This window comes from Pseudorasbora parva, chromosome 22, assembly GCF_024679245.1.
Source record: "Pseudorasbora parva isolate DD20220531a chromosome 22, ASM2467924v1, whole genome shotgun sequence".
Taxonomy (NCBI): Eukaryota; Metazoa; Chordata; class Actinopteri; order Cypriniformes; family Gobionidae; genus Pseudorasbora; species Pseudorasbora parva.
In genome coordinates this window covers 25938590-25962413 of record NC_090193.1, presented here as the reverse complement: position 1 = coordinate 25962413, position 23824 = coordinate 25938590, and the positions used below count along the sequence as shown (strand labels likewise).

General features: G+C 36.8%; 2 protein-coding genes across 2 annotated transcripts; both read right to left on the bottom strand.

Moving 5' to 3' along the window:
- Nucleotides 1-12: 12 nt before the first annotated feature.
- trpc4apa (transient receptor potential cation channel, subfamily C, member 4 associated protein a) lies at nucleotides 13-18221 on the bottom strand. The gene is made up of 19 exons (XM_067432103.1): nucleotides 18058-18221; nucleotides 15663-15791; nucleotides 15392-15508; nucleotides 12804-12858; nucleotides 12555-12610; nucleotides 12331-12459; nucleotides 12005-12206; nucleotides 10220-10408; nucleotides 9271-9413; nucleotides 8137-8268; nucleotides 7980-8038; nucleotides 7797-7898; nucleotides 7624-7707; nucleotides 7453-7543; nucleotides 7218-7358; nucleotides 7014-7125; nucleotides 4810-4922; nucleotides 4512-4718; nucleotides 13-2057 (listed from the first exon to the last, which is right to left on the bottom strand). Exons 1-19 carry the CDS (start codon nucleotides 18181-18183, stop codon nucleotides 1920-1922), a joined length of 2325 nt encoding a protein of 774 aa, XP_067288204.1. The 5' UTR covers nucleotides 18184-18221; the 3' UTR covers nucleotides 13-1919.
- Nucleotides 18222-18983: 762 nt separating this feature from the next.
- sla2a (Src like adaptor 2a) lies at nucleotides 18984-23372 on the bottom strand. Its single transcript, XM_067431619.1, has 8 exons — nucleotides 23240-23372; nucleotides 22602-22734; nucleotides 22374-22479; nucleotides 22202-22288; nucleotides 20229-20332; nucleotides 19980-20126; nucleotides 19719-19848; nucleotides 18984-19607 (listed from the first exon to the last, which is right to left on the bottom strand). The coding sequence occupies exons 2-8, from the start codon at nucleotides 22678-22680 to the stop codon at nucleotides 19490-19492; spliced, it is 771 nt and encodes a 256-aa protein (XP_067287720.1). The 5' UTR covers nucleotides 22681-22734; nucleotides 23240-23372; the 3' UTR covers nucleotides 18984-19489.
- Between the last annotated feature and the right edge of the window lie 452 nt (nucleotides 23373-23824).

Here is a 23824-nt window from a genome sequence, read left to right as displayed (position 1 = left end):
TCAAAAAAAAAATCTTTTTGCACCATTTCTATATGTAAAAGAGTGAGACTGGAATGGCAATAATAGTTTAATAACAAACAAACTTTTTTCATTTGTAATATATATTTTTTCTTGTTGTATATGAACCATTTACTTTTTGAATTCAATCAAAGAGCAACTTCAAGATTCAAAGACGGTTATATTAAAACAAAAACAAACAAGGAGTGAGGCAATAATTTACATTCAAACTGTTATAGATTACTGTCATAGAAACAGCAATAAAAGAAAAAAGTAAATGGCATTAAACTGTAACTGTTGGAGGCAGGATATTGAATTCAGGTTTATTTAAAGCATGAAGTTTATTGGGCTTGACATGGTTATCACTTATGACTAAATTCATCCAGACAGAGCTATGCAAGAAAATGTCAGTATCTAAAACCAAACCCAACCCCATGCGTGACATGAACCAAGGCCTGTGGATAAAGAAGAGACATTCAGATCCTCTGTGTTGATGTAGCAATCATTCAAATCAGAAAAAGCACATTCACACTACTGCTATTACACCTACACATTCCTAACATTCAAACTTCTTTATATGAATGGTATGAAATTGTGTTTTGCCAATGCAAACGCACAGTGACAGCATAAGGAAGCGATTTAAAAAAAAAAAAAAAAAAAAACAGAACTTGCGAACATCCACAGGTAAAAGCAAAATTTATACACAGGAACTTTTGCATACACAGTGAAATTAGGTGCAACAGATTAAAAGCCGCAGCATGCTTAAACTATAGGAGTGGGTTAGAGAACAACACTAATGAAACGAGGTAGTTGATCGGAAATTTCTAGTTTAGCGCTTCTAGTCTAGCTCAGCTACCACATCCAGCACAAAGCAGCACCTTCGCAGGTTCCACCAAGCCAGAGCCACGTTTGAGCGCAACATAGATTGTCAACGGCTGAGGCCTGTAAAGTTAGAAGATGGCGATTTAGTGGTTTGCTACGGAACATACGACAGATGGCAGCATGAAGGTCAAGGCTAGCTGGATATTTACGACCATGGAGTGAGTGAACCTGCATAGTTTAACACCTTCTGTGCCCACAAGATATGAAGTGTTTCATTGTTTAAAAAAAAAAAAAGGGGGGGGGGATACACCTACTATTTAAAACAAATTTATACAAAAAAAATATTAAAATACAAGAATGGAAAATCTCTTATTAAACCCAACAAAAGGAGAGAAGAAATGGCGAATATGAAAAGAAAACAAGTTTATGATCTCATCATGGGTGCAAAATTACAAGAGAAATGTGAGAAAATAAATAAGACTTGTCCAAATTCAATTTGAGTTCTCATTCATCTACACTGTACAAAGATTTTGACATCAATCAGTTAAGCATGAGTGTCATTCACTTCTAACAGCTTGGCAAAGTAACATCCAAGCCACCATTCAATCCAAAACTTGTCTTTTGCTTTTATCATCCTAAATTACAGAGAAAATCTCCTTAAAGGCTGGCTGTGTGGTTCTTAGAACACTAGCTCATCGATCGCCCCCAGTCAAGGACACAGCTTTCTGATCCAAGTCGGACATTTAGCCTAGATATTTTCTTCATTGTGTAATTCTGTATAAAAGGCCCCATGCGATTTCACTGAGAGAACGCCACCAAAACACAACGAGACAGTTTCAGGTCAGAGTTTCGGCTCTGGCTTGAGCTGTCCAGGTACTGCGTTCCCACTGAATGAGTGACAGGGTGTGCGATCCTTCACGGGATGTTTCTTTGCGCCCAGGACCTGGAGATGAAGATTTGGAACATGGGCACCAAGTAGAGAATGGACAGCTCACTGAGACGTAGCATGCAGTCGGATGAGCCGGGAGGCTGTTCTATACGCTCTCGGAACCGAATCGGAGCGAAACGTGCGAGTCCCTCCCTGAGCCCACCCACAGGAGTCAATCCTCTAGAACGTCCCGGTCTAGCTCCATGTAAGGCTCATCTATGTAGCTGATAATGGCACAGGGAGAAGTCCTGTCCTCTCCAAGCAGTACTGAAACAGTCTCCTTCCAGAAACTGAAGGGAATACAGGAACTCTGAAAGGGAAGAGAACATTGACTGTTAAAAATTATCCTAAAGGAAGGATTCCATGCAGTAAAAAATAATCTGAATTAGGACAGCATGGAAAAAACTGATATTTAGTTTTTCTTCCATTTATATAGCCAAGTGAAAAAATACAAGTTTCAACGGATGACTTGAATAGCTTTATTTAAAAATAATTAATAATTCTAGAATAATTAGAGGGATTTTGTTGAGGAGTGCATCCGCATAGTGAAAAATAGAGCTAAAAAATGTAGTTTTACTCTAAAAGCTTTTTTCACAAAATCTTTTAAGGGCTGAATGATTTGGGAAAACTTTTTAGGTGTTAACAAGAACCAACTCAAACTAAAAAGATCTCTTTCCTCTTTTGTTTTCCTATGCCACATTCACAGTTTTTGATCAATGCAATATGACTATAAAATTATCATAAAAAATTAAATAAAAAAGCCTATATTGTAATACAATTGTACTGTAAGTGTAAAAGAAAAAAGGTAAAATTTAATAAGTTAAAATAACATTTTTTTAAGTTAAAATAAAATTATAATACAAATATTGACGCATTAATTTATTAATTTTCAAATGGTATAGACCATAGTCAGGGGGTAGAGCCATATTAGATTTTTTAAAGAAATAAAAAAAATGAGGCTGTGCAGGATAGAAATAGAATTGAAATGAATGGTTTGTACTATTGTTTAACAACATACCAATTGTTCAGCTGATGAAGCATCTTTCCGTAGACATTTCATCAGACAACAACTCCATAAACAGTAAGAGTTATAAAAATTATATGATCTATAACCTTTATATGTTGTGTGCCATTGTAAAGACTAAGACTGTCCCTTACAGCTTTGTTGACATCTGCTTTTGTGTCAAAGCAGCGGGGTGGGGCTGAGAGCCGTGGAAGCAGACCAACGCCTGTAAAAAAAATGCTAATAATAGTCTCCTCTGCAGCACATCGTTCTTGAGTCGAGGAGCTCCAGAAGGAGCGATGACAGTGGAAGTTGAGAGAGGACCAGGCCTGGGACATTTATGCTGTTTGTTTTATGATGTTTGTATGAGGCAGTTGGCCGTGAGGCTGCGGCAGCCTACTTTTATTTTGTTGTTTTATTTTATGATTAAAGTTTTTGTTGGCCAGTTCTCACCTGCTTCCTTCCCTGAACTTTGTTACAGCCTTAAATTCAAAATGGCATCTAACCTGACTAATTTTGACTGGTTGCTAGCAAATAAATAAATGCGCTGCGGGTTTCAGAGTCGCACTATGTTGATTTACACATGTGCAGTTCACAGCGTCTCAGAAAATTAACCAAGCCGTTCTGAAGCTTGGAACATACTCGGCAAGAACACAGACATTTGTTCGTTTTCTCGAAGTGGCAAGAACAAGAACAAAGTTTGTTCTGTCCATTGCATTCATACTTCACGAGAAAAGCAGGTGCCGATTCCCAAAAGTTTTGAGAAGCCTGCCTTTACATGCACATGAATTTTAATGACATCCCATTCTTAATCTGTAGGGTTTCATATGGAGTTGGCCCTTTACAGCTATAACAGCTTCAACTCTTTTGGCAAGGCTTTCCACAAGGTTTAGGAGTGCGTTTATGATCATTTTTGACAATTCTTCTAGAAGCGCATTTGTGCGGTTAGGCACTGATGTTGGACGAGAAGGCCTGGCTCGCAGTCTCTGCTCTGATTCATACCAAAGGTGTATTCTGCCTGGGTGTTTGATTTTATTCACCAGTGGCCATGGAAGTGAATTGAACACCTGAATCCAATTATTTGGAGGGGCGTCCCAATGCTTTTGGCAGAATGGCGTTGTTTACTGAAATCAGTTTTACAATTGCACTTATGGGTCCTGCACACTGTGCGATTTTTGTGTGAATGTCCCTTGTCAGACTGTACGAACATGATCGCCATGTCACACTGTAAGATCTCAGTTGACATTAATGTCAGACTGCACGATAGTGAAGGCGCGCTAAAAACGGACGCGCGCAAGAAAACTCACCCGGAGTTTTATATCATCAATGAATGTCGCGCTTGGTGACAGTGAGCTGCATTACACGCGGGACTGAAATGCTGGCTACAAAGAAATCACTAGCTCTCGTTTTGGTCATAGTTTGTCTTGAAAAACCGAGATATTTGACTCTCGTCGTAGGAGAAGTCACACTGCAGGATTGTGTGCCAAATCTTCTGACACTGCCAGAATTTCGTCTGAGGTAAAATTAGATCGCAGCGCTCATTAATCGGCTGCCGGTGAACATGTCAAACTAACGACCAAAGACGTCAGATTTTAGCCTAGGATCTGAGGAATCTTTTAGGATTTGCTAAATTTGTCTCAGATGGCCAAAATCATAACATTATATTGTTTTAACTATAATATCATGCATCCTTAAAGTGTACATATTATATATATATATATATATATATATATATATATATATATATATATACACACTAACATTCTCCAGGCAGGTGCTGTCTTTGTCCTTGTTGAGGTAGTGGTGCTGCCAAAATTGCAGCAAGTTGTGGAAGTTGTTGAGGAGGCAGCCAGGATATTTCTCTGTGTATTCCTTCTCCCGCAGGGCGTTCAGGTAAAACGGGAGCTTGTTTCTCCTCCGGGCCAGCATCAGAATCACCAGGCTGGTGTTAAGACAACTCACATTCTCCTGGGAGAGAAGCCAGAAAAACAGAGCAATAATTATCATTGAGGACTCAAATGAGACAAACAGGGAGAGGAGATCTGCACTGTGGTCTTGCCTGCGTGAGGGTCTGCACATTGATGATGTTAACCAGTCTAAAAAGGAAGGTCAGCCTGTTCTCCACTCGAGCCATGTAGGACAGCAGACAGCACTCAGAGAGCACTTCAACCACTGCAGGGGCACAAACACAAAGACTAAAATAGACACTGCAATTTGTCATTAGTGATATTTTTCAGAAACGAGTGTCTCATGCTCTCAACAAACTAATAAAGCCATTTACAAGTTGCCTGGAATTTTATCTTTCTATCAGATTTTCCTCAGACATAAACATCTTTACTAACAATAGTAAATCACTAACAATTAGGGCAGGGCAAAATACTGAATACTTGTGATATATTTGCAGTGACTGGCAGCTTGCAAATGTTGTGATGATTTTAGTGCACTTTTAATTTGACTTAAATACCCTAAAGGTTGTCATTAGCCAACTTTAGAATATTAAGTATGGGAATATGAAGACAGATGTTTAATTCCCAACTCAGCTGTAAAAACTGTATCAGAGATGACAAGTTTAATGTATTTCTCTGAATTAGTTCAAACAGTGAATCGGTTAAAAAATTCTGTGTAGAATTTATAGTTTTAGTGAAAACAATATGGAGGTAGGGTTGGGTACTAAAACCCAGTTCCAATATGGCACTGGTAACTACATAACCGGTATGTACCGGACCAAATCGGAACACAGATTTCGGTTCCTCATTTCGGTGCCATCAGGCGTGCTTTCACGCTTTGGCTGGCGCTGAGCCAGAGACATATATCACAACTTTTCAGTGTTTTCAACCAAATCATGTTTATTTTAGGTTTCAGGCATTTAAATGCATAAAAGTAGCAGCAAAAGCATGCTATGGAAGTGGCAATAACAATCCTACAGTTTGTAATTTGACTATAATTTGACTGTTTTATTCATATCAGACACACATTATATAAGTTACTATATAGTTTACTCTGTTCTTCACCGGTCACTTACTTTCATGAATTTCGTGAGACGAGGATGAATTTATGCAATGTAAATCCGACAGATCCGATTCTCTGAGGCGCAAACTAACATGGCGGCGCCATTCGCGCATTATAGATCAACTAACATGATCATTATGACAAAACACATTCAGTTACACATTTTTGAAAATCAGAATATCAGATAGTTCATGACATAGGTAACAAGTGTGTGAATATTTTGAATTTAAAAAAAAACACTAAAACCGATACAGCTGAGCTCTGAGCTGTCGTAGTGCTTTTGCAGCTGCTGTGTCTCATGTGAGATGCGTTGCCATGGAAACAATAAGGCGATGCGTTCTAAGCCAAAATAATGCTGTACTGAAGCTGGTTTGTAGCAGAGCAAGACTAAAGACTACTTTGCTGTTCTTAGTGCTGTATTATCACTAATATTAGTGCTGTTATTTATTGTTAAATTAGGCTTATTGTAGTTGGGTTAGGAGGCTTTAGCTTTTACTGCGACTTTAACTAAATTGTGTTTTGTATCTATTTATATATTTAAGTATACTTCAAACATTTAATACATTTTTAAGAATTTAAATTGAAAGACTAAAAAATAAAAATAAAATCAATAAAAAGCCATTATTTAATCGTCATCCACCTTCGTTTTGTAGCTTTAAAAAAAAAGTATCGGTTCAGGCACCAGTACTGTTTTAAAAGTACCGGTTTGGCACCGGAATTGTAAAAAACCTAAACAATACCCAACCCTATATGGAGGTAAATATTGCTGTTGCTATGTACTGTTATTTTGGCACACATACATTATTGATACATTTCAAAACAATATATTCATCTTCCTTTTTATTATTTGTGAAAAATAGCCATATAAACATACCTTTTGGAAGCAACCAGATTTCAAATGAACAAAAATTACAATCGAATTACATAAAAATGATAAAAAAGAATGCTGATTTGGTGCTCAAGAAACATTTCTTTTTATTGCCAATATTAATAATATTTTTTACTCCTAATATTTTTGTAGACACCATGATGCATTTTCTTTCAGGATTCTTTAATGAATAGAAAGTCATAATTTATTTGAAATAAAAATATTTTATAAATGTCTATCACGGATCAGTTTAATGTGACCTTTCTTAAAAAAAAGTATTAAGTATTTGAATTTCTTTAAAAAAAAACACACACATAAACCTGTAAATGGTAGAGTACATTTAAACAATATCGCTAACAATCCAAGAGTCCAATGGCAGTATTTACCTTTCACATCCTCTGTTTGGCTCTCAAATCGATCAAGAGAGAGGACAATACAGCGTACAAGCATGTTGGAGTCCACCAGAGAGCTGTTGATCTGGGTGAGGAATACCTGGAACTGAAGGAGACACATCGTTTAAAAAAATCCAAAGTCAAGCAGAGGTTCTTTAACAACAGCTTTGATTTCTCCACATTTTGTTATTGCCGTACCTTTTCCTCTGTGTTGACGTATTTGTTGAATCTCTTGAAGGCATCGATGTTGAACTTCATAAGCTCACCGAGCAGGTCAAAGTAGCTCTGCAGGACATCTCTGGACTTGCAGCCGCTGTCGATGATGCAGAAGAGGATGTGCTACAATCAAAAAACGAGAGTTGAGCAACTCAATCACTCCTATGTGGAAAAACATTTTGACCGGCACAGGCATGTACTGTATAAACATCTGTACCTCCAGCAAGCCTCTCTTCAGCAAAAACATCTGGTCTGCATATGATGTGGCCCCTCTGAGGAAGCTCTCAACAGCTCTTGCCTGCCAGAACCTTCAGATAGAAAATATGTCACCATGACTCATCTGGCACAAAACACATTTAGCCAAATCATTATGAACCCAGTTTCTCACCTGAAAGAAGAGTCTGGCGGTTCTCTTTTCATAACGGTGAGGAGCCGCGTGAGGAGCCCTTTTTTACCATCACACACTAAACTCCTGAAAGACACCACAGATAGGATAGATTCTAATATTTATCTGCTGTAGAAAAAAGTTATTAGCATACAGATTTGACATCTGAACAATACCTGTCGGTGTTTACTAGTGCCTCAACCTCAGGGATGTTTGCCTTTAGGGAGATGGCACTCAACTCATTCAGCTCTTGGGCGTTCAGAAGCAAGTACTTATTTCTGAGAACAAAAGAATAAATGGATGAATACATTCTTCTGTCAATCCACATGCCACTCAAAGCTCACAATCTTGCAACTTACTCATGGTGGTCACTAAAGCTCTGCAGAAGCCTCAAAAACTGGATTTTAAATGAGATTTCCTGCACAATAAACAACAGCATACCATGATCAATGAGAATTATGGGAATTGGATTAAGGTGAATGAGATAAATCTACAATGAATTCACTTAATGCTCACCGGACTGCAATCACAGTTTTCATTCTGTCCATGAACCACGTGATTAGAGGTGGTGTATTTCCTCCAGATGAGCTTGTCGAAAAGGTTATTGAGTCCAGGAATCAAACGAAACTCCGCCAACATTTTATGAACCTAACAGATTATGATAAACAAGGATGGGAATTACAACATTAGGCTTTAATCAGTTCTATGCAGGCATGTATCGATACACTTGTAACGATTCGATACAAATCCTGATATTGAATTTACGATACAATACTATCATGATATTTTATGCCAAAATAAAGAGATTTCTTTATTATTATTATTATTTTTTAAATATTGTTTCATTAATATCAGGACCCACAAATATTTCCCCACTGCATTATTATATATTATATTCAACATTATATATAGAAGTTTAATGTAGTAATGTCACTGAAACTCTTATTAATACACTACACATATAAGAATAAATCTAAAACGCTTTGAATAGTCATACTACTAAAACTAAATGTGAAATAGTGATTTAAATGTTTTTTGCGCTTTAACTTTTAGGAGTGCTGTTCCGGTGCATATATTTGCTTCAGATGATCAAGGCAATCAGTCACAGTTTTAATCGCGAGAAAGTGTGTTAAAATGACTATTCCCAAACTGTAAATTGTAAGAGCATATTGTTTTCGTGCATCACGCAACCGTTTGAACGTACGTGTTTACTAGAGTTTATGAGCGTTTTTGTTAATCGGTTAATCATATAACACTGTCGAGTCTCTTCAGAACACTTGAATCTGGATAAGGCAATGGCTTTGTGACATTTTTTGGATCTTTTAAGTTTAAGAGGATTGGACTTTAAATAGACGGACAGAAATCACTGTTTAGACATATTTGTGTTTGGAAGTTAAAGGAAAATCTTATAGGTTTGAAGCAACATGTTGTTTGAACGACACGGTGAGTACATGATGCCAGAATTGGCATTTTTGGGTGAATTATACTTTATAAATACAGCAAGATGAGTCTTGGATAAAACAAACTCAATATCGCAATTAATGTCATTTACAACAAAAATACATTTTGATATCCCTAGATCTTGATATAATGATGTATCTTTAAACCCCATTTTTATGTAGATCCTTTAGAGAAATGAGCAGCTCTTGCCTGGTTCCGCTGTCGACCCATGAGAAGGACGCACAACACGTACAGCACTTCCACCTTATACATGATCTCATGAACGATTTTCATGGACTGTGGCAAACGATGCCTCAGTGGGATGGTGGCCAATGTACTCTCATCAGATGATTCTGTGAGAAAAAAAGCAAGCAAATATATTATTTATTCTATTGAACTTTCTATCAATTTAAAAAAAACTAAAAATGTCTTAAGCACCAAATCAGCATGTTAGATTGATTTCTGAGAGATCACACTTGAAGGTTATGAATATTTTTAATAAGAAATGAACACTTTAAAGGTCCCGTTCTTTGCGTGTTTTCGAAGCTTTGATTATGTTTACAGTGTGCAATATGACATGAGTTCATGTTTCGCATGTAAAAAAACAGTATTTTTCACACAATTTACTTATCTGTACACCGCTGTTTTCTCTGTCCTAAAAACAGCCTAATTTCCTTGCTCTATGAAGTCCCTCCTTCAGAAAACGTAACGAGTTCTGATTGGGCCAGCGCTTCCCATGTTGTGATTGGTCAGCTGCTTAGTGCACTTTGCCCGGAAAGGTCCCGCCTCTCACCATAACGGGGAGATGCAAGCGCCGAATACGCGCTCTTCTCCACGTGGGAGAGCAACAAGACCATGCCCCCTATTTTGCGGGCGGAGGGTTAGTCAACAAACGGTTCTAGAGACGTCATTACAGAAGCAAGTGCAGGGGTGTAGTCCAAACCGGCCGTTCGCTGTAGGCTTTGAAAGGGAACTTCTGTTAAATAAAATATCTCGCTTGGCATTGAACTTTGAGCTTTATAATTTTACAGGTATTTTTTATGCTCTAACAGCAACATTTCACACAAACTAAAGTTTGAAAGATGGAATTGCAAAGAACAGGACCTTTAAACATTGGTTTTGTGTCACATTGATTTCCAGAGCCATATAGCAGTTCTACCTGTGCTACTGTGCTCAGCTTCATCGGTTGCTATCTGCATGAGCGCATCCAGTACTAGCGTGTTGTCGAGCCAAGTGTACCATTCCTCCAGTTCCTGCAGAAAGTTTGATGTTCCAGTTGCCTCGGACACCTTCCGTGTGGCCAACTTACAAAGACGCTCAATGAAGCCAGGGATGTTCAGGAGTGTGACTAAAAAAAATATGAAATTGTGTTTTTATTATTCGTGCCCTATTATACTACATGCTGTTGAATGCTTAAATCTGATTGGCTGATAAACGTTCTGAGGTGTGTAATTTAATTCTGGGAAACACACAGCGAATGTAGTTCCAGGCAGCTCTCTTGACCGCATTACAGTTCCATATAACTTCACATAGTTAACTGAAATTACAGGACTTAAAAAAACAACATAAGTAACTTAAAGGCCCACTGAAATGCCTTGAAACGTGCCGCATTATTCAAAGTGTTGACGCAATATCCCCTGAAACGGCTCCAGCTGTTAGCAGCTCCTCACCTTTTTTGAAACAGCCAATAGCGTTTCGTTAATATACAGTTTGACTAGAGCGGACCGTTCTGTTTGGTAAAGCCAGTTTCCTCTAACACTGTTTACCATCATGATCTCCTTCATATCGCTTTGAAATGCAGCATTCTGTGCAGAATTCAAATGGGTCGATATGTTTGTTGTCTGCGCAGACTCGCGCATATGATTCACGCTGCTCTCGTGTCTGTAGTCTAAATTTAGACCAGAGGCGTTGGTGTGCGCGTGCTGCTGCGGTGCGTGAAACTAACGTGAAAACAGACTTCTTTCGCCTCAAATGAAAGCATATTTACACTGAATCGTTTCGTATCGCATATATAGTGTGCTATATGCCTTTCACCATGTAGAAATTAGTAAATGTGTGTTAACAACTGACCAATTTCAGCTGCAGCTTTAGTAGTGTAGAGGGTAGGCTTTAGATTCTAGAGCATTTGATTGGACAGAAGATTTGACGAGAAGGTGAAGTCTGCGATGATGTCATTAAAATCTAAGATATGTTTTAACGGAAGTGGGAGACTGTAAATTTTGATTGCTTGTATCTCCTAAATGCAAATTGTCATAGTTTTGGAACATACCAGCTTATTCATAACTTTAAGGCTAACACAGTCTTACTAAATGCTAAAAAACGTAATTTTTGATTTCAGTGGGCCTTTAAAGGCTACACATGACATTTTTTCACTAGCGAGGTAATAACAGCGCTGTTTGGAGACGCACAGAGGTAGCCTAACTCGCACAAACTCTCTCTCTCATAACTTTATTAATAAATGCAGTAGAATGCTATCAACGGCTCAAGTCTCCGTTACCAGCTTTAAAATAGTCCTACTCACAATAGCGATTTAAGTACAAAAACTGGACGAATCCCTTTAAATATATCATCGGGTCGATGTCTTGAGGTGTGATAAAGTAGTATAAGCGGAATAATTGACTCCGGGCCATTGAATTATTAGAAAAATTATACACACCCGGGGTGTAATGACTACTCCCTTTCACGACGTGACCGCATCACCACCTCAGGTGTGCATTATTTTTCTAATAATTCAACGGCCTGTCGTAAATTATTCCTTACTTAACCCTCACTCCATTAATCTATCCCTGAGAGAAATACTCTATGTATACACTGGAAAGTAAGAGTATACTGAATGTAAAGAGCTGTCATTTTACAATATAACAAATTTCCCTTTAGCAATGATCTTATTCTCCACCACTAATTTACTGCTCTTTGTGGCTAGTCCAGTTAGTACTCCACCTACCCTGGTTGACCTCGGCACGTGAGGGGCTAGTATTGCGTTTCTGCTGTGCGTTTTTAGCCAGGAGTGTGTGTTTGTCATCGTTCCCCACATCAGGCTCAGATATGGTGACCGAGAGGATACGACAGAAGTTGGCGAGCTGCTGCTGGTCAAAGCTCTGGACCAGTCCTGACAGGTTTGGGATCCACTCCAACTGAATCATTTCCTGTTACGAACCATCAGATATTAGTGGTGACATATTCCACATGCTTACTGTCATTAATTGTTAGGTGTTATACAAATATAGTAAGACAAATATTCTTAACCCTCTTGATGCATTTTAAGCTGACCTTTTTAACTCCAAGAATATCCTCAATTAACGTAGCCGTTTGCAAAAAGGTCTTCTTATTTGTCATCAACGTGAAAAGAAATAAGACAAAATCATCTCTCGATGCCAGGTTTTTTGTGACCCCTTCCGTCTGTAGGAAAAAAAGCGCACTTTTTGAACTCATCATGTTGATATTAGTCACCCTTGTGTTCAATTCATGAATGAGAAACGAAGCCGAATACTTACACATATGCAGCAGTTGTACAGCACACTAAGGCAGTCTTTAACCAAGTCATCATTCACTAAAAGCAGTTTAAAAATGTAATTTAAGAAAAGATAGATTTTCACATTTGTTGATAGCAGACATAATATAACAATTGTTACTAGACTTAGTGCAGATGCAAACAATAATAAAACATTGTTATTTTATAGAAGTAAAACATTTATACATTTAGCAATATATATAATTCTACAATTAGTTATACATAATCTTACTCTTGGGTTTTTGTAGCGTTGTCAGAGTGGGTCTCATCAGAAGCTCCACCAGCAGCTAAAAAGACAAAACTCATTGATCATCATTCTGAATTAATCGAGGTCTGCAACTAAAATAACATTTGATAATAAATGGATCTGTCAATCATTTAACCGATTAATCAGATAAATAAAAGTTAATTGTATTTACTGTATTTCATTAAAAATACGTTTCCCCACATCCTCCCCAATGTTTAAGCGCAGGCGGACTCTTTCTGAGCTGATTAGGGTGATGAAACGTGAAAAATATAATCAAACAGACACTACAATCTTACTGACAGATAAAGCACAAACAATCAATTCTTCAGATTCTTTCTCTGAGTCTGCCAATGTTCTCCTCATGATAACGTGTAAATTATAACATTTTACAATATGATATAAAATATACAGCATATTATAAAATATATAGTATACAAATATAAAGTATTCAGACCCCCTTATTTTTTTCTTTCTTTGTTATATTGCAGCCATTTGCTAAAATCATTTAAAGGGTTAGTTCACCCAAAAATGAAATTTATGTCGTTCCACACCCGTAAGATCTTTTCGGAACACAGTTTAAGATATTTTATATTTAGTCTGAGAGCGTATGGAAGTGTATGCACACTATACTGTCCATGTCCAGAAAGGTTATAAAAACATTATCAAAATAATCCATATATGACATCAGTTGGTCAATTAGAAACTCTTGAAGCAACGAAAACATATTTTGGTCCAAAAATAACAAAAACTACAACTTTATTCAGCATTGTCTTCTCTTCTCTGTTTGTTTTCAATCCTCAAATAAAGATTCAAACGGTTATGAATCAGCAGATTGATTCATGATTCAGCTCTTTTTCTAACCTTTTTGTCATTAATGTACACACAGCACCCCATATTGGCAGAAAAACACCACATTTTTGACATTTTTACAGATTTATTAAAAAAGAAAAACTGAAATATCACATGGTCCTTAGTATTCAGACCCTTTGCTGTGACACTAATATATTTAACTCAGGTGCTGTCCATTTCTTCTGATCATCCATGAGATGGTTCTACACCTTCATTTGAGTCCAGCTGTGTATGATTATACTTGATTAGGAAAGCCACACCCCTGTCTATATAATACCTTACAGCTCACAGTGCATGTCAGAGCAAATGAGAATCATGAGGTTAAAGGAGCTGCCTGAAGAGCTCAGAGACATAATTGTGGCGAGGCACAGATCTGGCCACGGTTACAAAATCATTTCTGCCGCACTTAAGGTACCTAAGAGCACAGTGGCCTCCATAATCTTAAAATGGAAGATGTGTGAGACAATCAGAACCCTTCCTAGAGCTGGTCGTCCAGCCAAACTGAGCTATCAGGGGAGAAGGGTGAGAGAGGTAAAGAAGAACCCAAAGATCACCGTGGCTGAGATCCAGAGATGCAGTCGGGTGATGGGGGAAAGTTGTAGAAAGTCAACCATCACTGCAGCACTTCACCAGTTGAGGCTTTATGGTGGCCAGACGGATGCAATACACAATAAAGCCAGCATGAAGTTTGCTACAAGACACCTGAAGGACTCCAAGATGGTGAGAAATAAGATTGAAAACTTTTTGGCCTTAATTCTAAGCGGTATGTGTGGAGAAAACCAGGCACTGCTTATCCCCTGTCCAATACAGTCTCAACAGTGAAGTGGTGGCAGCATCATGCTGTGGGGGTGTTTTTCAGCTGCAGGGACAGGATGACTGGTTGCAATCGAGAGAAAGATGAATGTGGCGAAGTACAGGGATATCATGGACAAAAACCTTCTCCAGAGTGCTGAAGACCTCAGACTGGGCTGAAGGTTCACCTTCCAGCAAGACAATGACCCTAAGCACACAGCTAAAATAACGAAGGCTTCACAACATCTCTGTGACTGTTCTTGAATGGCCCAGCCAGAGCCCTGACTTAAACCCAATTGAGCATCTCTAAAAGACCTCAAAATGGCTGTTCACCAACATTTACCATCCAACCTGACAGAACTAAAGAGGATCTGCAAGGAGGAATGGAAGAGGATCCCCAAATCCAGGTGAAAAACTTGTTGCATCTTTCCTAAAAAAAAAAGACTAAATACTACTACTAAATACTGAGCGAAGGGCCTCAAAACTTAGGACTATGTAATAAATAAGTTTTTCCTTTTTTTATCTGCAAAAATGTCAATTCTGTGTTTTTCTGTCAATATGGGGTTCTGTGTGTACATTAATGAGGAAAAAAAACTTAATTTTAGCAAATTGCTGCAATATAACAAAAAGTGAAAAATGTAAGAGGGTCTGAATACTTTCCGTACCCCCTGTATTTAAAAGGTTAAAATACAAGTTCCAGAGAGCTTGTAACATTATCAAAACAGATATTTGAATGTGTTGAGCATTTTTTTTTTTTTTTTTTTTTTGCTTCTGTAAAGTGACAGCAGTGACAAAGCTTCTGTGCCACAACCCACAGACTAGGCTAATCAATAACTTTACTGTCGTCCATTTTCATTAGCACTTTGTATTGATCAAAGCTAGGGTATGAATTCCTCATTTATGAGAGAAGAAACGAGTGTGTTAGAACTCACATCTACACCTCCAAACAGGTCAAAAGTGTATGTGTTGGGAAAGGTGGACTCCTGCGCCGTCTTCCTGTCCTCAGTCACAAAAGACATGGCTTCCATAGACAGCAATGATGACAGTTCCTGTATATAAACACCACAACATGAGAAAATTATCCAAAAGAGATACACAGAGTGAGGTCTGCTCAAATAAGGATGTCAAGTGGCTATAAAACTATTTATAAAATATAAGAAAATATCCCAGACTCAAAAGAGAGAGTAGAATAAGAGATCTCGCCTTCAGGACAATATGCGAGCGGGTGAAGTCACTGTTTAGGTGGCTGCTCTCATACAGCTCTTGAAGTAAGACTGGAATCCCGTGCCATTTTGCCCTCTTATCTCTCTCCTGAAGAAGAACTTCCGGGAGCTGGAAAAAAAGAATAAACAGTAACTAGATTTGCATTTCCTCCAGGAAATACGAGTTCTTACAATTCAGCAAAAGGACAGTGTCAAGGGCAAGGCCCATTCACACCAAACAAGGAAATGGTTATACATTTAAAAGAATAGTACAATCAACAGTCCAACTGTAATGATAACAGCACAGAGGAACAATACCATGGAATCACTTTCACAACTTTTATTTTTTTTCAGCCAATAAATGATATAAAACATTGACAGGCAATCAGGATCCATCCTGCTTTAAAGAGCTAGAGCATCGAAAATACATTTTGGTCCAAAAATAACAAAAACTATGACTTTATTCAGCATGGTCTTCTCTTCCGCATGTGGACTACTCTGATGATGTTTTTATTCTCTTTCTGGACATGGATGGTATAGTGTGCATTCACTTGCATACATTCTTGGACTAAATATAAAATATCTTAAACTGTGTTCTGAAGATGAACGGAGGTCTTACGGGTGTGGAACGACATTAGGGTGAGTCATTAATGACATCAATTTCATTTTGGGGTGAACTAACCCTTTAAAGCAGCAGATGACAACTGCAGCGCAAGCTTATAATAAACAGAAAGATATCGACCACTGCTGTGAACGCTAATATATATACGTTAGATACTACCGCAACAACACATGAAATTAAAAAGAGAGTAAAGACATCTATAATGTTACAAAATATTTCTAATTCAAATGCTGCTTTTTTAACTTTGTATTGATCATAGAACCCTAGAAGATATCACATTTATATTTTATTTTCAATACAATAACAATCCAATTAATTGTTTAATTACCAAGATTGATTATTTAATGCTTCTATTTTTTGAAATATGTGAGCCCAGTAATAAAAGCATGTTTGACAACTAATGATGAAATGCTATTACAAAGAATTTACATGTGCATTGCTTTGAAGGGTTCAAAGTATCATTTACACACACAAAGCTTTCAATCAAATGCAAATCACTAAGGCATACAATCTAAAATCTTTAAATGTAATTTTGTGAAAGCTTTTTAAGTTTATACGACTCCAAAGTACTCTACTCCCAGACACAAAGGTGACATTCATTTAGGCAAGAACCTGAATTAATGTTTATTCTATCAGTAATTATAGATTGCCTATTCCTAGCTGGTATCATTTTTGTATTTTATTACATTTAATACTTCCATTTAATATATTTAAGTGTCTTTCAGGGTTGATTCAATAAACTCCAAGCATTATACCAAACACCAACTGTTTTATTTCTTCAAAATACAATCAAATACTCAGATGAACTAGTAATAGATGGAAAAAAGGCATTATAATAAATGTACAACAGAACATCTTGTTTGTTTAGGATAATACAGACTGCATCTCTATTATACCATGCTTCTATGCCATTTAGAAACATTGACCAACCTGTCAGTATAGAAAAATTAAAATCTCATAGGTCCTAACTTCTTCAATGTCAATCACTTTCAAACATTGTGTATGAAGTGAAAGTGAAAAATCTGGGGTTTAAATTTAGTGAAATTCCCTATGCTCAGGTCATGTTCAACTCAACGGGACATCTTATATAATACCAACTCTTTAAACTCCAGGTCTGACAAAAAAATCATAAGAAAATGAGTGCAATTGAATTCACTGTTTAGGCTGGTGATGGGACAAAACGGATAAGAACATCTAATATATGATATGGCACAAATGAACACTAGATAAAATGACCATATGTGGCAGTCAAACTCTATCATCCTGACAATATTTTGAGCTTCATGACGTTCAAAGCCACCTATAATGATCACAAATGCTGTCTAGGTAGGCAGCTTCAGGTTGAGACACAACCAGTGTTTACTTGAAACAGCTGGTCGGTTACTGTGTGATTAGAATTGATAATATTCCTCATTCATAACAACAGGACTTCGTGTGACAGAGTCTTTAATTGGATTGTATTTGGACTGTATTTAAAGCCTCGTTTAACCCAAATTATTATCGGAGAGTCAAAGCCAAGAACAACCTAATTAGTTAACGGCTAACGTTAGTTGTCATTCTCAGTTTACGTGGTTTATTTTTAAACTACACTGGCTATTTGTCTTCACAAACCTTATGAGATTGTTAAACTACCTTTAAAATCAAACTTAAATGTCACAGCTGTCCGATTTATTTTGTTGCTTAACTTAAAACAGATTGATCGACGGTTCAGTTCATAACCGCAATTCTCTGACAGCGGCTTTTCGCTGTCAGTAGCACAGATTCTCCCGTTTACCTGCGTCCCTCTGCTGAAGCCTCGTCCAGTGACCTGACTCTGTCGTATCCTGGTGAGAATATTCCTGTTTCGAGTCCGTTTCTTTCCTCCCATCCAAGGGGACTCGGGCCCCAGTAGCGTCGCCATTATTTCGTCTTCCTGAACTGCTCCAAACAGGAAGTTAAAATCACTCAGCCTTCGACGCTCACTCGCGTATGTTGAGCGCCCTCGTGTGGACGATGTTTTAACCGACTAGTAGTACTTTGAGCTCAAATGACAATGCTAAAGGAGCCTACTTGTGTATTCTAAATAAAAACACAACTGTAGCATTTAACGTAAAAAAAAAAAAAAAAAAAATTATATATATATATAGGCTATATTTGTTTTTGTTTTTTTCAAATAGTACATTGTAGCCTATCTGTCAAATACACAAGTCAGACAGGAAATGATTCAATCAAAAGCAACATCTGCCCTCTAAATAATCATTCAGCATTCAGCATCAAATTACATTTTCTAATGTATTGTTAAACTGAATATTTAAAAAAGGAAACAAAATAGTATACATGATGGGATGCAGGATTGGACATGATGGATTAGTTTTTATAGTTTGAAGGGGCCAAAAAGAGCTGCTGACGTATTTTACTATAAAATGAATATAATGTAGCCTATATTTTAAATCAATTATTTAAGTAAGTTGTTACCTATAAAACCTGCTTCATATCAAGCGTCTAATATAGTTATAATAGGCCTACCTTACAATTGCTCGGTCTCATGATCACATATAAACACGTCATTTCTCACATTTTCTAAAAAATAGTCCCATTTTGACCACGTAAATGCTGACACATAAAAAAGACTTTAAATTGTTGTTACATTAAACTAAACAACTGAACACAGGCCTATGTTTCTTTATAGTTTGTATTTCCTTTACTTTCTGTTGGCTTTCTTTTGAACAGTTTCCCAAGGTAATGCATTCTATTCATTACAACAGACACAAAACATGACTGTAACATAAAATCTTGATTTAAAAAAAATAAATAAAGTAACCAAAATGATAATTAATAAAAGATCATACAACAAGGTTTCATTTGTTAACATTAGATACTTGCCTACAACATGACTAAGAATGAACAATACTTGCATTTATTAATCCATTCTCAACATTTACTGCTAAATTTTTAAGATCAACAGTTGTATCTGTCAACGTTGGTTAATGCACTGTGAATTAACGTGAACATTTTTTTTTTTATTGTTAAATAACATTTGGTTAATAGATGCTGTAATATATTGCTCGATGTTAGCCTAATGTTAGTTTATGCATGAACTAATGTAAACAAATGAGACCGACCATCATAATGAGGCTTGAGAATGTTCTATACAGGACAGATTGTTGTGGTCCAATTACACCGAAGACACCCAAAACAATGTTAATTAATGTCCTTTTGGTTGTCACTCAGTCCTCACAGCTCGACTCCTCTGCGATATAAAAATATGTATTCATAGTCTCTCGCAGTCCTTCGCTAACCAGACTCTCCTGATCGGTCCCCTTCAACTGCCTTTGAATCATCGACCTGCATGATGATATTAAACATTAGGCCAAGTTATTTGCATAACACAACCAGCAAGCTTTAGCCTATTGGAGAAGCCTGGAAAGTGTGATAGAAATAAAAGCGAAAACCCACCTGGACACATCTCTCCAGTTAAGACTGGGCCGCTGGATTGCTTTTGGTGAAGGTATATGTGCTACAGTTCTGTTCGAGTCATGAAGTAAGCAAGGTTCAGTCAGCTGACAGTATGTTCCATTAAACGGTCCTGTAAATAGATGACATTTATCCTTTATTTATTTTAACATTCAAATGTTGTATTTATCATCGTCGAAATGAGGGTGGGAGCTCAAAGAAAGAAGACAATTTTTTATGTTATTTTTTGTTATTTGACCTTACGTGAGTAATAGTCTACCAGCTGGGTGAGAGTGGAGAAGGACCGGTTGTGGTGGATATAGAACCAGTTGCTTTCGAGCTGATGGATTCTGTAGTGCTTTACATTGTGCACATGGCCTGTATCTTGTCGCACTGAGAGTGAGTAGGAACCTGCAACCAACAGCAATGTATTTGTTAAGGTTAACAAATAGACTTTTAATAATTAATACAAAAGATGGCAAGCAATAAATTGCCTTTAGAGCACTGGCTAACCAGGGCATGACTGGCTTTCCCGGATTAGAAAACATCCAGAGTAGTTTTGAGGCAGCATAAGAAGTTGTTCTGCATTTCTCCTGGTGACCCCTTCAAACAACCACCTTTATTAAAATAAAACAAGATTTGGTAATTATTTTTGGACATAATAATCATGCTTTTTCCAAAACCACTAAATCAGCAGTGATCAAGTGAGAACAAGGGGACCCATGCAGGCTGTACTCAATCCCGGCCCTTCCATAACAGAAAGTTGAACATTTCTTAGCATTTGTATTTTAGTTTTGTTTATTTGCTTTGGTACTATTTTCACAAAATAAGTTGTACATTTTCAAAACTCTTAGTACAAAAATCCAAACTGATCACACTTGTAACACATTCTTTCAAAACCTGATCTCATGCTTTCATTAGGTTGCACATATTTCAGTCCACATCATTGTTTCAAAGAAAATTTGGTTTAATCACTGAAACACAACTGTATGACCTTTTAATTTAGTACTTTTAACAATCAGTTCATCCAACAGCAAACAAAGCAAAATACATGTTTTAAATCACCCTTGTTGCTGAATTATCTACAGTAACACAGGCTACAGATGCCACATAAGAAAACATGCTTAAATTGCCTAACTTTATATAAATGAATCCATAATGTTTGTAATAGTATATATTCAGTGTGTTATCAACATGTGTGATAAAGTTATGACACATGAGGTTTTGGGCGATAGAACAGAGTTTGCTGCCAGTAGAGTAAATGTTCTCACTGTGCCATATGACTGAATCTATACTGACCTTTATAACGGTGAGTTACAGTAATGTGGCAGCCTCTACCATGGTAATCTGTTCACATACATACTGTAATGTACAATTCTATATTTGATTCCATCCGTCTTATCCATCCCTTATACTCTATTCTACTCTTTGTTCACACACACACACACACACACACACACACACACACACACACACACACACACACACACACACACACACACACGTCTGGTTCACTTACTTTAATATCTGTCTGGGTATTCATAGGTGTACTGATTTTTATACTGTACAAACTGAATATTCTTTCCCCTTACACTATACCTACCCATCACACAAAACCTTCTACATTTTTACATTTTCAAAAAAATAAAAATAAAAAAAACAATTCTGTAGGATTATAAGCTTGTTTCATCATAGGGAGCAAAAAATGTCCCTGCAAGGACAAGGATTTAGGATATCTTTATAGAGACATTTTGTCCCCATAATGTAGAGTTTACCTGGCCACACACACACACACTTTGAACATAGTGGCTATAATCTAAAATAAATAGCTTTTAATATCAAAATAATTAATTAGGCTACATATGGTCATCCTTATCAGAAATGGCAAACAACTAAGTCCAATCAATATCTAAAGAAATCTGTGTACAAAATGATTATTGATAAACCATTATGATCATTTGTATTAAATAATAGACAAATGTATTAAACTAAACGAGAAGAGACGCAAATCAAAAGTTTGATAGTAGGAGTTTTATGAAAGGTGGTTACTGTGAATGAAACATTTAGATGAAACATTTATGAAGATGAAACTCTTATTACTGTTTGAGCTATTTTTCCTATAGCTCAAACAGTAGAGCACGGCGCTAGCAACGCCAATGTAAAATGTGTAACTTGAATGCAATGTAAGTCGCTTTGGATAAAAGCGTCTGCCAAATGCATAAAAATGTTTTTTTTATTTATTTAATTTTCTTATTTTGTGTAGTGAAAATGAGACTTTGTGGTTTTGTGTATTGTACTAACACAATTAAATATATGTGAAATTTTTGAAAAAAGTGCACTTTTGATGATGTGATTTTAGGACTATGAGTTTTGAAAATGTACACCTTGCTTGTAAAAATAGTACCAAAGCGAATAAAAAAAACCCTCTATTTTTCTCTCTTTTTGTCAATGAGTAATTTAAAAAAAAGATATTGAACATGACTGACCGATTGCGCACTTTGGAAACATAGGTGTGAGGGATGAAAAACTCTGTGCCAGTTGATCTAGAACTAACCCTCAACATGTCATCATCTCTGTAACAGAAACAAACCCATTCTGCTTTTGTTTTAGCAAAGACTTGCATACCTTTATGTCAAAAAACAAAAATTCTTTGCTTACCCTGATATAATGTTCAGTATGTCTCCCATAAATATAGTATGCTCATCAGACCTGTGGGGTGGAAAGTTGCATAGGGCCACTGCCTTGTGCATGTGATTTTGTGAAACTAAAGTAAAACAGATGCAGTTGAGGGATAATTATACATAACATGAATGATTGAAAATATGAAGTATGTAGTAAAAGGAGAGTTTCAGGTGTTTGACAAAGAAAAGGTGTTCACGTTCATACACCCATCAGATGTCGATACGGGATCCTCCAGTCTGTGAACAGCAGATCTGTGCCAGAGTCTGCTTGTTAGACAGCCCATGTTTATTTTATGACCATTTTCAGAGTTTTTGACAGAAACCAGCCTGAAACACAACTAAAGAAACAACACTGTATTTAAAAGTAAAACTGTATTTTAATTGGCCAGTTATCGATTAATAGAAAAATGGACGGACGGATAGATATATAGATTTTTAAGTACAATCAGCATGGATGTTTAAGTAATTTCAACCTAATTTACATTAAACTGACTTAAAAATGTAGCTGAATCTTGTATAACTTATTTTGATGAGTTGAAGCAATTTAAAACATGTTGTCATAACTTATTGGATGGACAGATAGACTTTAAAAAGAAAATAAATTAAGAATAAAGGTTCTTTATTGGTTCCGTGAAGAACCTTCAACAAAAGGCTTCAACGAAAGGCTCTGTGCCTTTGCATAGCTTTCTAAATTATTTGGGGAACCAGAAATGATTCTTCAACAGCATCACTGCGAAAACCCATTTTGTGAACTTATTAATGGCATTACAACACAAAACCTTTATTTTTAAAAAAAGAGACAGACAGACAAACATTTAACCAGAGCAACATAAAAATACTTACTCGGCTGTTTCAACTCTGTGGGTGAAAACGCTGAAATTACCAGAAGGCCATGTGAGAAAAGAGCATCCACTATATGAATCCTATCACTAGATGAGTGCAGATGAGAATGGTGCTGACGTGACCTTCATCCTCTGTTATGCGTGTGAATTGACTTCAGTGTTTTTGAGTAGGAGTTGTGGTGAACAAACCAACATGCAAATTAAATTTCCTGTGTCAATAGACTTAACACATCCATAAATACGCAACAGAATTATACTCATGAAAGGACTAATTGTGCAAGATGTGGTGCCTTCATTTACAATAGATTATGTATAATGGAAATAGACATATAAACTCTACAAATATGTGAAAGTTAAGCAAATGCTATATAGCATTCATAAATTCAAAATGTAAGCTTCTAATGTTTTCTTGGCACCCTGATATGCACCTATTATTTTGAAAGTTGTTAAAAATAGCGTAACCACAACCTGAGGATACAGGTTGTTCGATGCAAGGGGCAAAAAAGTACATTTGTGGTCGGAAACTTTGCGACTTGATTAACTTCCTTGTCCTATAGGCCTAACGTTAAAATGTTGTCTGAGGTTG